At 40.5% G+C, this 13,845-nt stretch overlaps 1 protein-coding gene across 2 annotated transcripts in view; it reads right to left on the reverse strand.

Annotated features, from left to right (window-relative positions):
- Positions 1-560: 560 nt before the first annotated feature.
- The window catches only part of tfb1m (transcription factor B1, mitochondrial), a 32,734-nt gene continuing 19,449 nt past the window's right edge, over positions 561-13,845 (reverse strand). For both annotated transcript variants that reach the window (XM_084741837.1, XM_084741838.1), the window contains exons 7-8: positions 3,308-3,435; positions 561-1,592 (exon numbers count right to left, since the gene is read on the reverse strand). In XM_084741837.1, the coding sequence (XP_084597963.1) occupies positions 1,313-1,592; positions 3,308-3,435 (408 nt within the window). In that variant the 3' untranslated portion in view covers positions 561-1,312. The remainder of the gene's footprint in view (positions 1,593-3,307; positions 3,436-13,845) is intronic.

Genomic DNA, 13,845 nt, shown 5'->3' on the forward strand with positions numbered 1-13,845 from the left:
CAACTCTGTCATGTTCTGTTGGTGATAATCTGCTGGAGCATTCAAAGAGGAATATTTAAACACTTGTATTGATACAAAACCTTACATAACAACACCAGGGTTGCATTCATTTAACATACACCTCATAAATGTTGTATTCTGTACAAAAAAAAAGTAACAAATGTGTATGACATCAGAGGTTCCATTAATATTTAACTTTTCTGAAATGTTATGTTTAAATATGCCAGTGAGAGATTATCTAATTAAATGATGCACTTATTTGCATAAAAAAGAACAGACACCTGAACATGAAATAAAATCTGGTTCAAAATTCCTGCTTCAATTTATGGAATTTTGGATATCTCTTCTATCACTACATAAAATCATATATAGATCCAGAATACTGTCAACAGTCATGCTGTAAAGCACATTCTTATATGAGAGGTGCTAAACAAATAAAGTTTACTAGATCACCAAATGTTATGTTCAAATATGCAAATGAGGCACTGTCTAATTAAATATGTGGCAAGTTGCATAAATCTCCAGAACATAAATAAAGCAAACTAAAATTAACACCAAACTGTGTATTTTGGAAGGTTTATATTCACAAATCTGACAGAAACCATGTTATGAAACATCCAGAAACTCAAATGATCAGCGCATGAAAAATAATTTTGACTGTACTGTAAAATGTAACAAAAAAAAAAAAAAAAAAGAAGAAGAAGAAGAAGAAGAAGAAGAATTGCATCAGTTCCTCTTCTCCAACATGAGTCTTTCTGGAGCTGATAAATTCCCACCACTTTACTTTTTCCTTTAAGCTCTCTTTCCCAAGTGATTTAGCAATATGGTACACACTGGAAGGAAAAAATTGGCCTGGATATGGTGCTGCCATGATGTTCTCATTCTCCAAACCACCCTGAAAACACTCTGACATTTCCTCCTGGTCCCACAGGACAAGGTGTTATGCAAGTTGGATCTGAAGTAACAACTGGGACATAAAAAAAATACTCGCTCTTAAAGAGCTACTGTGGGTAACTAGCACACTTTCTTTATTCTACCAAAAACACACGTCTCTGCTTTGAGTTGTCCCATCCTGGAACAAGGTCTTGGAGCTGGTCCGACCCACCCAGGATCTTTATGTGCCTTCTGGTTCTTGCCTCCGTCCCAGGATTTCATGTACGTTACCTATCGCTCCCTGAGTGCAGGGAAAAACGCTTTAAAAATACATGCATATGCCAGGTGGAAATGTCAAAGCTAAGAGCAGTCTGTTGTCTCCCTGTGCTAACAGAGGCTATTAGTGGGCTTTTTTGGTTTCTGTGCTTTTCATTTTCTTTCAGCAGGGTTGTTGAGGACTTGGTGGTGTGCTGGCTGGCGTGTCGATAAACGTGTCCATTGGCGTGTTTCTTTGCCTGGCGAGGTGTTTCAGTCTGAGCTCCTCTCTGAACTCATAGCTGAGGAGATTGGGCTCCTGGGTGCAGATATGAGCATAGGCATCTGCTAAAGCCCTGATGTGGGGTAGAGTGAGTTCTGTCGGGCGTAGAGTTGGGTCCACATCTGCCTTCTGCATCATCTCCTGTGTCAGCTCAAGTCTACACGCCTCAGGGAACAACTTTCTGAGGAGGGGAAAAAAAGATAAAAAGTGAAGAAATGATACAGAACATGATAAGTACGGATTCCTATACCCAGGTCGCTTTGATATCTTAATGATCATGCAAGTTTAATGGCATTATAAAGTTCAAACAGAAAGAAATTATCCCTCAGCAATTATTTCAAATCTGTGAAGTTAATTGAAATCACACAAAGGCCTAGAACTGCTCATGAATTGTTAATTTGTTCCACTGCCATGCTCCATAGTCAGGGATGTAGATACTGTCATGCAACTTACACAGACTTCTGTGGAATAAAAAGGGCAGCTATCATCGGAGACTGGGTCACACCAACAAAGATTAATTTTATCTAAGATTAGCTCTTATCAGAGCTAGCAAAATGCTTACATAAATTAAGATATGAACCCTACATACGCTAAAAAAAATAAAAATAAACTTGTAGCTCTGTATTCCTTGAAAAAAAAAGTTGCATTATTTGATAGTTAGCAAAAAAGTTAAGAAAACATTGCAATGCTTGCTATCTTGCTAAAAAGGAAAACAAAAAATGTGATACTGTTTGCTAAATGGTAATAAAACAAAAAAGTGATATTATTTGCTGGCTAGCTAAAAAGTTATTTAGCCTAGTTAGCCCACTCATGATGGCTTGAGAGAATCTCTTCTCCTTTGACAAAAACATTTTTTAAATTATTGGCTGGAGTGAAAGAAAGAGGAGATGCACTGTAAAACTCAATTGGGTTGAGTATGTCCTTGAACATTCTTCAAAGAAATTGATTATTTTGCTCAATCCATCAATAAAAAGCCAGCTATTTTAAAAGTTAAATCACACGTAACAACAGAATTAAATTTTAAAGTTTGAAGTTTTGGTACAACAGAAATAAATTTACTCCAGGTTTATTGTTAAAAACTAAACCACGGTTTAAATGTGATCTTTCTTAATATTAAGCTAGTTTTAACATCTGGTGCAACACAATTTAAAGTTAAACCATGTTTTAAAAAGGTTTAAAAATGAACCTTTGTTGGTGAAGTCCAGCCTACATTTTCATTTATTTCGCTGGCTCTCAACCTTAAAAGCTCTGTCTCAGAATGTTCAATACAGAGAGGCAGACAATTATTTTTTAAGACATTTCCCTGCCTTAGATGTTCTTCTGTAATCTTTCTCTGCAGGTTGGTGAGCAATAGCTAATTCTACACACTCCGGAGTACAGATGCTTTTTAGGCGCTTCAGCGCTGGTGTCTCCTCTCCAATTTGGTGCCGCTGCTACCAGCCCACTGCAGTTACATAAAATATGCTGCCTCGTCTTCTTATGCCACCTCAATGACTCATAATTGCTGCTCTCTTTCACACAGCCTGTGTTCTTTTGTTATTCGGGCCTACATACACTTTGCTAACAGGCACTGGGGTGATGGGCAGCAGTGTGCACATGCACGTGGGTGTGTGGGCTTGTCGCTAGCGGTTTTGAACAGAGCTCTGATGTTCAGGCTGTAGTTACTGAAAGCCTCGAAAGTTGTGTCTTTGTCAGTGTGGTGTGTGTGTCCAAGTGAAGCGAATCAAAAGCCATTCTAATTAATGATGAGATGAAGACGCCGCTGTCAGAAAAAGGGAATGAAAAATGTAAAGAGAGAATGATAGATGAGATGAGATTAAAAAGTAAAACAGAAGAAGAGAGGAAAGAGAGGGTAGATGCTTGACAAGCTACATCAAGTTGTATAATCGTGCTTACTCTACTCCTTTATGGCAGTACTTCCTGCGGAACTGGAAAATGTTCCTGACGACTTTCTCCACCAGCTTGAAGGGCTGCTGGATCTGGGGCTGAACCAGAGGAGTGAAGTGAACTACTCCCACGTCCACCTACACACACACACACACACACACACACACACACACAGCAAGAGGAATACGAACAGCAGGGGGTTAGCACAGGCCCAACAAACAAGACTGCAAAGAGTGTGCTCATGGGAATGACAAAAAAGTGTCCAGAAAGAGCAGGTATGCGTGAGGAGGAGGAAGGAGAATGCAAAGTGTGGAGAGAAAGGCTGGAGAGAAAGGTTGCCTGACAAATGGCAAGAGAGATACAAAGCTGGACAAAGAAAGAGAAAGAGGGAGCAGCAGAGGGATCAACACAGTGGGATAAAAGAAAAGAGGAAAGGCAGAAAATAAGATGACGCAGCACGGCTGGCTGGCGAGCCGGTTCCAGTTGCCACAGTAACACCTGTGCGGTGGACCATAGAAACTGAGCCTCTCTCTATCTTTCCTGTCTCACTTCCAGTCGCTGCATCACCACTGAATTTCTTAATACCTACAAGCCGGACTCACTGTAGCACACCTCTCTTCATCCCAGTCTTGTCTGTCCAGCTCTTCCTCTTCCACTGAGCGTGAAACCAACGGAGCATGTACACATATAGATCCAGTGGAGGGCACGTTAGGCAGCCACAGAACTCATGTCTTGTTTTATGTGAGACTCAGTGGACACAGGTACTATGACTAATTCTCTTTACCTGCTTTGAACTCCCCCTGGAAAAAATAATTAAAGAAAGTCATGAAAAAACTACTCCCACTAAAACCCTGGCTGTGCAAAGCTCAGGGGTATATTTCTGGAAAATATAATAAACTTTACAGCCAGCGAGTATAAGCTATTTCACCATTTACTCATTACTTTTAGCCAACTATTTCAACTGTTTCTTTATACCATTTAGTTAACTATTTCAACTGTATATCCATTACCTTGAGCTAACTACAACTGACAGTCCATTACTTTTAGGTAATTATTTAGTGTGTATATTTTTCAAAACTCGCTCAGCAAGTATACTGTCAAGTAACTATTTCAACTCTTTATCTATTACCTTTAGGTAACTACTTCAACTGTCTATTAATTAACTTTTACCTAACGTTATCAATTACAACTGTTTATCCTTACCTATTCTTTAGCTAACTATTAATTATAACTTCTCTACAGTCCTTCCATTTTACCCTGGCAACTACTGATGTATCAGCTGGGGTACAAGTAGTTAGGGTTGCCACCTTCAGTGTGGAAAAATAAGGGACACCTTGCCAGCAGCTCCATGCAAATCCAGTGGAGATCTGGGGGTCCACCTCCATGACATTTTTAGTGCCAGACATTTCTTTACCTGCATTCTGGTGAATTTTATTCAGATCACATGGGCAACAAATTTGGTCTGTCAAATCTGCTCTGCCTTTGCTCTGCTCACATGTGGTAGTCCTGTAGTGAACGTTCCTTCAGCTCGGACAGTCCACCACGAGCAATGAAAATACGGCTTTGTCTTATGATACTATTGGTTTTATTATCTCAAGTTACAGTCAAGGATGTGAAAATGTATGCATTAGAGTAGGGCGTGTCTCAAGATATGGGACAATTTGCATCCTGTACTGACTCAGTAAGGGACAGAACATTTAATTTTTCAATACAAGATGGTCCTGTATTATACAAGAAGAGTGGCATTGCTTCAAATACCCCTAGTTAGGAATCACTGAACTACAGCAGAGCACTGGTGGAGGTGATGGTGGTAACCTTGGCTCTAGTTATTCACTAGCTGCCATCGCCTGATTGTTCCTGTGTCAGTCCTAAGCTGACATGACACACTGTTGAAGTAATTGTGCCAGACTCAGCAGAGCCTTACTCCCGCTCTCAGATCACTTCCCCTTTAATTTCATGCACATATACATCCACATGTTCTGCCTTCATTCTATTGCTTGTTTCCCTTTTAAATATCATCTACTGTCTTTATCTTCTGATGCCATGATGGGATCAGAAGAAACATTAATAGACTATTTCTGAATCTCTGGGTCTGTGCATTTGGAGCACAAAGAGGCCCATCATCTTTCAAGGGCGTTTCACATGATGCCGCTCAGTCCTGCAAGTTATAGCTGGAGGGTCTACTGCACAATCAGAGAGATTCTCTAGTGTGTGTGGACCAATGGTGCAGCCAGACAGTGGGCAGCAGAGCGAAGCTTAGCTTGTCTGTCTTTCCATAGTTGGTAATAGCCTTACTTCCCTTGTGAGGGAGCACTGTGAGGGACTGTGCTCTGACTGGCTGAGCAGACTGACAATGGGACATCAGCGGCGTTAGTCTTGATTATAATACATTTCATTGTCCTTAAGTGCTTAACGGCTTTGAGTGCTTTTCAAGTATATATGTATATATATATATATATATATATATATATATATATATATATATATATATATAGCAAGGAAAAAATACTGAATAAGTAGTTCTGTCTGAAGGGTGTTTTTTGATGATGGATAAATCAGCTGAGAAGACAAACAACAGAGATGACAGATGTTGTATACTGTACATATGCAGGTATGCAAATGACAACAGACAAAAGTTGTAAAAAACAAAGTGTGCAGATGCATGAATGGGAATGTTACGTGGCATGTTAATATTTAAATGCAAGTCAAGCATGCAAAAAAACTCACACCCACAGACACACTCTTACTCACACAAACACATACTGTATACAGAGGTGGTAAAATAAAAGGACATCTAATTCAGCTCAGACTATAAGCCCTGCGGAGCTCCTCCATCCTTGAAGCTTGTATTTCTGGACTGTGTGACTCACACTCATTCACAGCTGCCTTTCGCTCTCCAGAGCTAGGGGGCTGGCGTTGATAATTAGGGGAGGAAAACTAAAGTGGTCCAAGGACACGCAAAGGATTCCTAATGAGCTGTTTGGATACCCCCTTTCTGCGAACAACTGAGGTAGCGTTCGGGAGCACTTGTAAACTGCAGCACTATCTCTTATCAGATCTATAGATCCCTGCGTAGAGATGCCTGGCTGCTGCTGAGCTTCCTGCCGCAGTGGCGTTTAATGGGACAACAGCGGTGGAGACTAGTCTCAACAGCCCCTGAAGGCTGGATGCAATAATAGTGTAGAGAAGGTGTCAAACTCCTGAGTTCAGCCCTGGATGGTTCGACGTGGAGGAAAAAAGGTTGTTATGAGTCGAGGGTGTGAGTGCATGTATGGTACAGATGTTAAGTAAATCGTGTTTAAGTTTAATGTTGATTTTTGTCATGTTTAACAGAACACTGAGTGATGACCTCATGGTTTATTTGTGTCAGTAATGTGCTCAACATGTTCATTATTAATACACTAACCCTTTTAGTCGAGATGTTGCATTTTAAATACAAAGGCCATGTGGCAGGTGTTGTCAAGGGCATTGAGAGCTGTGACTGCTTCATTTGATTTAGAACAGACAGAGGCTTGTATTATGAGAATCAATTCATCCACCTGTCACACCCTCATGTAAGGATTTCAGGATTTTGTATCTGGATTGCGAAACGCCTCTATCAGTGCTTTGGTGATGCAAGATCAGACCACCATCTGTTAGGAAGACGCAATAAAAAGGAATGCCTTTAATTTCACTCTCTGCTGGAATAATTAGGCCATTTATATTCTGCACTTCATGATTTAAGAGAGGAGCAAGGGGAAACGTCGATATTGGGACTATACAGGCAGCAGCATTTCAGCTATCAGCTTGTCCAAGTCACTTTGCTGCTATGATTTATGTATGGCCTTGCAACACAGCTTCACTAGGTAGCACCACAGGAATATATCCTGCTCCCTGCCATTAATCCTTCCCCTGATAACCTCAACATGCAAGGAAACTCCATCTTAAATCACACGCCATCACCTGGACCCTCGACTGAGGTACTATGAACATGCCTTCACCCCCCCCCCCGAAACCCTTAAAATACTTTGCATCTGCTGGGAGATTCTGAACTGGGGCAGCAGACTGACTTATTGACCCTATCTGACAAGCTTAATATCTCTCCCTCGCTCAGGCTCTGCTATCTCTCACCCCTCTCCCCTTTTCCTTACACGGGTGGCAGCAAGGATCATACATACAGAGCAGACAGAGACTGGAAACGCTCCAACTGTAATAATTTCTTGTAGACTTGAGCAAACAGTCGTATTTAGCAGAGAAAACAAGTGAATCATTACCACTAATTTGGCCTCTAAATTAAATTGTTATGTAAGGACCTATACTCAAGCTCATGAAAATTCAACTTTCCCTGACTCTTTCAACCCAGCTAATTTGATCAGGCTGTTTGAAAAGAAAGACTTTAAACATTTACATAGAGCTTGAACTTGCTTTCTCCCTTATGTATGTTGTTGAGTGCAGATCTCCACCAAGCAACCTGAAAAGAATATTTAGATATAAACCCTTAGTAATCACCAACATTTTGATTATTGACTAATTTTTTATTACATATATTTTCTCAGTAACTGGAATTAATTACAAATACATGCAATGCACTTACACCCAAAAATATAATGTCTCTAGTCTGTCACTAGCATGGAGGCATTAAAAAGGGATTTCAAGAAAATATGAATCAGAGAAGTCCATTCAGCATATAGTCATGAATATGCACCAAAAAATCGAACTGGTCTAGTACTATGCAAGATTAGCTGCGGACATGCTTCAAGTCAGTTGGTCACGCACACATGCATACATGCACACACGCACACGCGCACACAAACAATCGCATGATCTCCTCCAGGCTAAACTAACACATTGCATTTCTACTGTGAAAGAAGGTTTATTACAGCTGATTTCCCTGACAGAGCACTTAAAAGGGCAAAATATGAGCGATCGCTACCTAAAAGTCACACCTCCTTTTATCTTCAACTCAAGACCTTTTCTGACCCACTTCAGTGCAGTACTCCCTCATCCATATTAACATACTTGCGTGTTGCCATATTTCATGTGTTTGACCTTCACAAACCTCAGCTGAGGACTCTATTACTCCTGCTTCGCCCCATGGACCTCCAGCTTACCCTTTCTCCATTTCCACCTCCAATGTCTCTTTCTTGGTCAGTTCTTGCCCAATGGCATGTGAGCAGTAATTTGTCATGTCCTTCTAAGTGGAACCACGATGAGATGGCAGGAGCCCTGGGGCACCAGCCACAGTGCTACCTGAGCCACCAACACTTGCGCTTACATAATGGCAGGCAGGTTCTGAGAAAGAGCAAGGGGGATGGAAGAGAAGCTATATACAGCCAGGGAATACAAGAGAGAATGGCTCACAGAGATCCTGCAACTGAAAGGGGAAGAGCTGCATTAATCATGACAATACCTTGAGAAGACAACCTCCATTACATCAGTGGAGGGAGACAGCCTCTCAGAGAGGAGAAAGCAGCAGTCAATGCAGCTGAATATACTAGGCTGATGTTGCTTGAGGGGTATGGGGAGGAAGGGCTTTGGCTTCCTGTGCAGGCAGTCCAGCGTACTTCCCATGAAATCGCCCATGGCATGCACACCAGGACCTTCGAGCCCTGCTCTTTGACAGGATAAGCTCCTTGGAGAGATGCTTCCATCATAGAAAAGCTTGAACTTTGCCCAAAAATGTGAAATTTACTTAACCAGAAGAACAGTAAATAGGGACACCATGGGAAAATAGTTTTGATGGGATGTTTGAGTGTTTAAGACACATTTCTCACTTGAGAGTTTTAATAAGGACTGCAACAAATGATTATTTTCATTATCAAATAATCTGTTGATCATCTTCTCAATTAATCAATTAATTATTTGGTTTGTGTCAAAAACGGTGTTTCCGAAAGATGTTTTGTTTTGTCCACAACCCAAAGATATCAGAGACGCACTGGTCCGATTCTGAAATCTGAAATTCGTTATCTGCCAATACTGATACTATACCAATACCATCGGTATTTTTTCTTACTGATGATGACAATTATTATTGTTATTTCTATCATAAGTAGTAATAGTAGGAATAGTACTAAGATTACATGAACCTAAAACTGAATTTAAGTTCAGTGGTGAAAAGTTCTGTGTCAGTTGATGTCGAAGCACATCTGGAATACTTGTGCAGTTTGTGTAATGTAAGGTATGTAGTGGCATCCTTCAAACATTGTGTGCTGTAGGATTTTGCCTTGCGACCTTCACATCTGCAGCTGATGGGCTGACACACAGCTCCCATTTGCTTAATACCCAATGATGCGTTACTGAGTTTAAGTTTGCTATTTTTATTTTATTCTAAAATCAGAGAATTTTTATTTCCTAAAAATAACTCAGAACAACTAATTTAAACTGAATGAAACTATTAATCGATTAATTGACCAACCTTTTCAGCTCTGGTCTTAATAGACTGAGCTGAAGAGACTCATTAATCAAGCCTATGTCAGTGATTTTGCAACATGTCACAAGTGTTTTTCCTTGGACAGGTTTACACATATAATGTATGGTGAAACTGGACCCAGGCCCTGCTCTGCAACGAGATTGCATTGACAGCGACATCACAGCTATCACACGACACCTTGCATCACTGTTGTGAACAAACCGCCTTTGCAAGACGATGAGCACGAAAACCAATTACGCAACCGAGGACATAAAAGAGCAAAAATGCAAATTGAACGATAAAAGCCCGTTGTGCGGGCAAAAGGGAGCGTGGCTGGTCCGGCTGTGCCTCAGAGCTATGCAGCAGAAAGGCTAGAGAGCTCTGCTGCGAGGTGATAAAATAAAGGAGACCACGCTTATAATAGCCCGCAATATCTTCACACATCATGGCGTCACACATCAGCACTCACCGGTTGTATGTTAACTGGGTTTTGCTCTTCTCTCCTTCCATCTTTTTCTCCCCTTTCATCCACTTCCCCTCTAATCTATTTATTTATTTATCTTACTCCCCACAGAACAACACCAGCATCAGCACTTAGGATCTCATCGGTTGCAACGAGACAGGTCACACACGCCACACTGTCGTGTGTCTGTAGAAAAACTGGAAAATTTCTTTTCCTGCTGCAGCGGTTTCCCCACAAGGAGTTCTGACAATGTAGTGCTGAAGGTCGACAACAACATCACAGCAGAGGTAATGTGGTGTGCACCGTCCCTGCATGCTGGCCAGATCTCATTTTAAGAAAAGGTCTCTTCGGGGTACTTTATGGGAAAAACAATGGTGGCTGGAAAGAGCACTGGGCCATATTAAACAAACAGATCAATAGCCTAACAAATCAATTGCTACCAACCTATCTACACGTAATGGCTACACATCACTGTGGTCAATGCCTAGTTGTTATACCGTAAGTGGGGGGGGGGCAGGAGAAATAATTTCCTACAGCTGGCTTGTTTTTGCTGATTTGCCCATGCAGCAAAATAAAAGTAACACACATCTGCGTTTCCAAGGGTATTGGGTCTATTAGTCCTGTCTGATTTTTTCCCCCCTCTCTCATTTTGTCCTCTTTGTCATTCATGAATCAAGGCCGTCCTAGCCACTCCCTCCCTTGTTGTATGTCCTCTACAGAGAGAGGAGAGGAAAGACAGGCAGAGACAGGGTAGCAGCTGTGAGTTTTAGGCTCCTGCTGACTGATGCCTGATGAAGATGACGCCCGAGGGAGGGTCAGTTTTGGCATGGTGGGGTACACATGCTCCTCTGGCCTCTGGACCGACACACAAACAAACAAAGCTTTTGTAGAACACAATTCTGACCAGCTCATGTGGTCATAATGATAGCAGACTAGACTTGATAGTTGTGTTGTGAGGCTATGTTTGGAAATCTTATCTTGACTTTGCATCTTGGCAATTTCTTATCTCTTAACAACAGCAGTATTGCATTATGATTACAGAGCAGCTGAATGCAGGAATGGGATGGTTTTAATTTTAATTTGTTAGTTAGTTAGTTTACATTACACAGATAGAAGTGTTTTCTCTGTCCTGAATAACTGATATCTGAGGAGACAACTAATCTCGCATTTGAGCTACAAATATCATTGTGCAACTTCATAATTCATATCAATTTCGGTGAAATTTGATGTTTGTCATTCTAATTATTCAATTAAGTTTTTTTACATGATGCTTAGGACATTACTTTTTGAAATTACATACATTTTTGACATTTAGTAAGTACTAGTACTATTGTTCTCATAATAATAACTTGTCCTGATGAATAAAGAATATTCACAGGTAATATATACTAAAAGCAATCAAATCGCACCCTGCACTAATGCGTAAACAACTGTCACAGGCACTATTTCCTTGAGAGAAAGTAGTTCAAATACAATCTGATCAAAGTCTGATTGGTGTTGCCAGATTTGGTGGTTTTCCAGCCACCAGGGTTGTTTTGGTTGTCATTGTGTGGGGTAAAATGCTTTAAAAATTACAGTACGTAAAAATGTATTAATAAAAATATTCCTCAGTTATGTGAATGCATTCAGACAGCACAACTGATATGAACATTTTTATTAATTCTGCTGAGACTCAGAGGAGATACGAGTAACCATCATGACCACCCACACATAGTGTTGGCATATTGTTAAGGCTTGTTGCAGTTTACCAAGTTAAATAACCCCTATTACCCGATTACAACACTTGAAATCATTGTATCATACTGACAAATTGTGATGAGCCACAATCCTGTCACTACTGCTCATTAAGTCATTTGTCTTGTTTGTTTGTTTTTTTTTGTTAATATTTGGGTGTTTTAAAAGTGTTTTAAAAGTAAAAAAAAAATAAAAAATAAAAAATCTGGCAACCCAGAGTTTGAGGATAACTAAACTGTTTGTAGAAATGACAAACATTACAAAACCTGTACAAATAAAATCAAAGCTTTCTGAAAAGACACCTCTAGAGATGGGTGAGAAAATGTCTTATGGTCAGAGTGAAAAACAGTGCTTTCAGTCACGTCAGAAAGCTAAGCAGTTATCCATTTTATTTAGTTAAAAGCTAACTAATTCTTACTAAATTGTTTACTTAGGATTCTATAAAAGGTGAAGGACAGTGAACATATTGACAACCATAAGAAAGTAGGGCAGACTGGATACAACTGCAACAGGGAACGGTTCCTACAAGTCCTGCTAGATTGAAGATACTCACATTGCATGTGTGCAGTTACACCCTCTCCCACCTGGAAGTCAAACACATTCAACATCTGCTGCTGCATTTATTGAAAAAAAAAACAAAAAAAAAAACAGTTGCAACAAGTTGATGCAACTGTCCCCAACTAGGCATATCAAAATAGACCACAACAGTATTCTTTTACATAAATTAGTAAATGTCACAGTAATTGTCACATGATTAATAAAAGTTTGTTGCATTGCAAATTGTTCCATTCTTCCTGTCTCACACAGAAATATGTCTACAGCGACATATCATCTTTAACATCTGCACATCGGCTCAAGGTAGGCCTATGTTCCATGTATTTAATAACTAATACTTAAGTAAATAAATAATATCAGAATATCACTGCAAAACGGAATACTAGCTTATTGAGACAAGAAGCAAAAGTTTATTAGTGAAATTATTTTTAACCATCCCTTGATCATGTCCCCAGGGTTAGAAATCACTCAAAATGGCATGGATAATTAGCATATAGATGTAAGGTTAACGTATAAAAATTTGGTTGGCCTTGTCCAAATAGCTTGAGAAACTGAGAGAAAGGCGTCCCCAGTTCCCCTTAAATTTGCTATCTAAAAGTAACACCGGATTTCTGAAGCGGGCAGAAAGAAAGAGTAATCCATTACAGCTCCAGCACACACACACACACACACACACACACAAACCGGCGAGCAAAGAGAGAGAGACAGAGAGAGAGAGAGAGAGAGAGAGAAAGAGGGAGACAGGCAGAGCGCTACGGTTATTTCTCCCAGGCTCCGGCCGAGGAAGGCTGTGTGGTCCACGGAGCGAGCGGGGATGTCCTCTGATTCACTGTTGCTAAGGAAATGGACGTGTTGAATGGATCCACGGTCCGGGCTGTTTTCTGCTGCTCGCCCCCTCATCAGCCCGCTGTCTGTCAGTGTTTACAGGAATCACTGCGAACAACGTGACGCGGCAGCGCCAGCTCTGCACCAGCCGGGGTAAGGGATTAATTCAACATCGCTTTTTTTTTTTCCCCCATCCGTGGACCGTAAAACAACAGCAAACAGTTAGACTAAGCTTTGGGATTATTTTTCATAGCCGGGACGACCTATTGGTTTAGATGAGACAGAGCACGATGCGCTGGCGTGGAAGTCCGATAAAAAAGAACTGCTACATTCACAAAGTTTAATTCTAGCGGCTGACTAAATAAAATAAACTGGTATTTCTCTAGAAGATAATGTTATGTGATGGTTTAAAAAGGTAGCCTCAATTTATATTAAGTAAACAGCAGAGAAATCAAAGTGGTAGAATATACAGTATATGAGTGGGGAGAGGGCACTGCAGCTTTAAGTCCACATAGCTATTGAGCATTGCAAATACCACAAACTCATTTCTCCCTCTCCAATAACAGCTCTATGGGGCTCTGC

The sequence above is a fragment of the Lutjanus erythropterus genome, chromosome 18, assembly GCF_056507025.1.
Source record: "Lutjanus erythropterus isolate fLutEry1 chromosome 18, fLutEry1.hap2, whole genome shotgun sequence".
NCBI lineage: Eukaryota > Metazoa > Chordata > Actinopteri > Lutjaniformes > Lutjanidae > Lutjanus > Lutjanus erythropterus.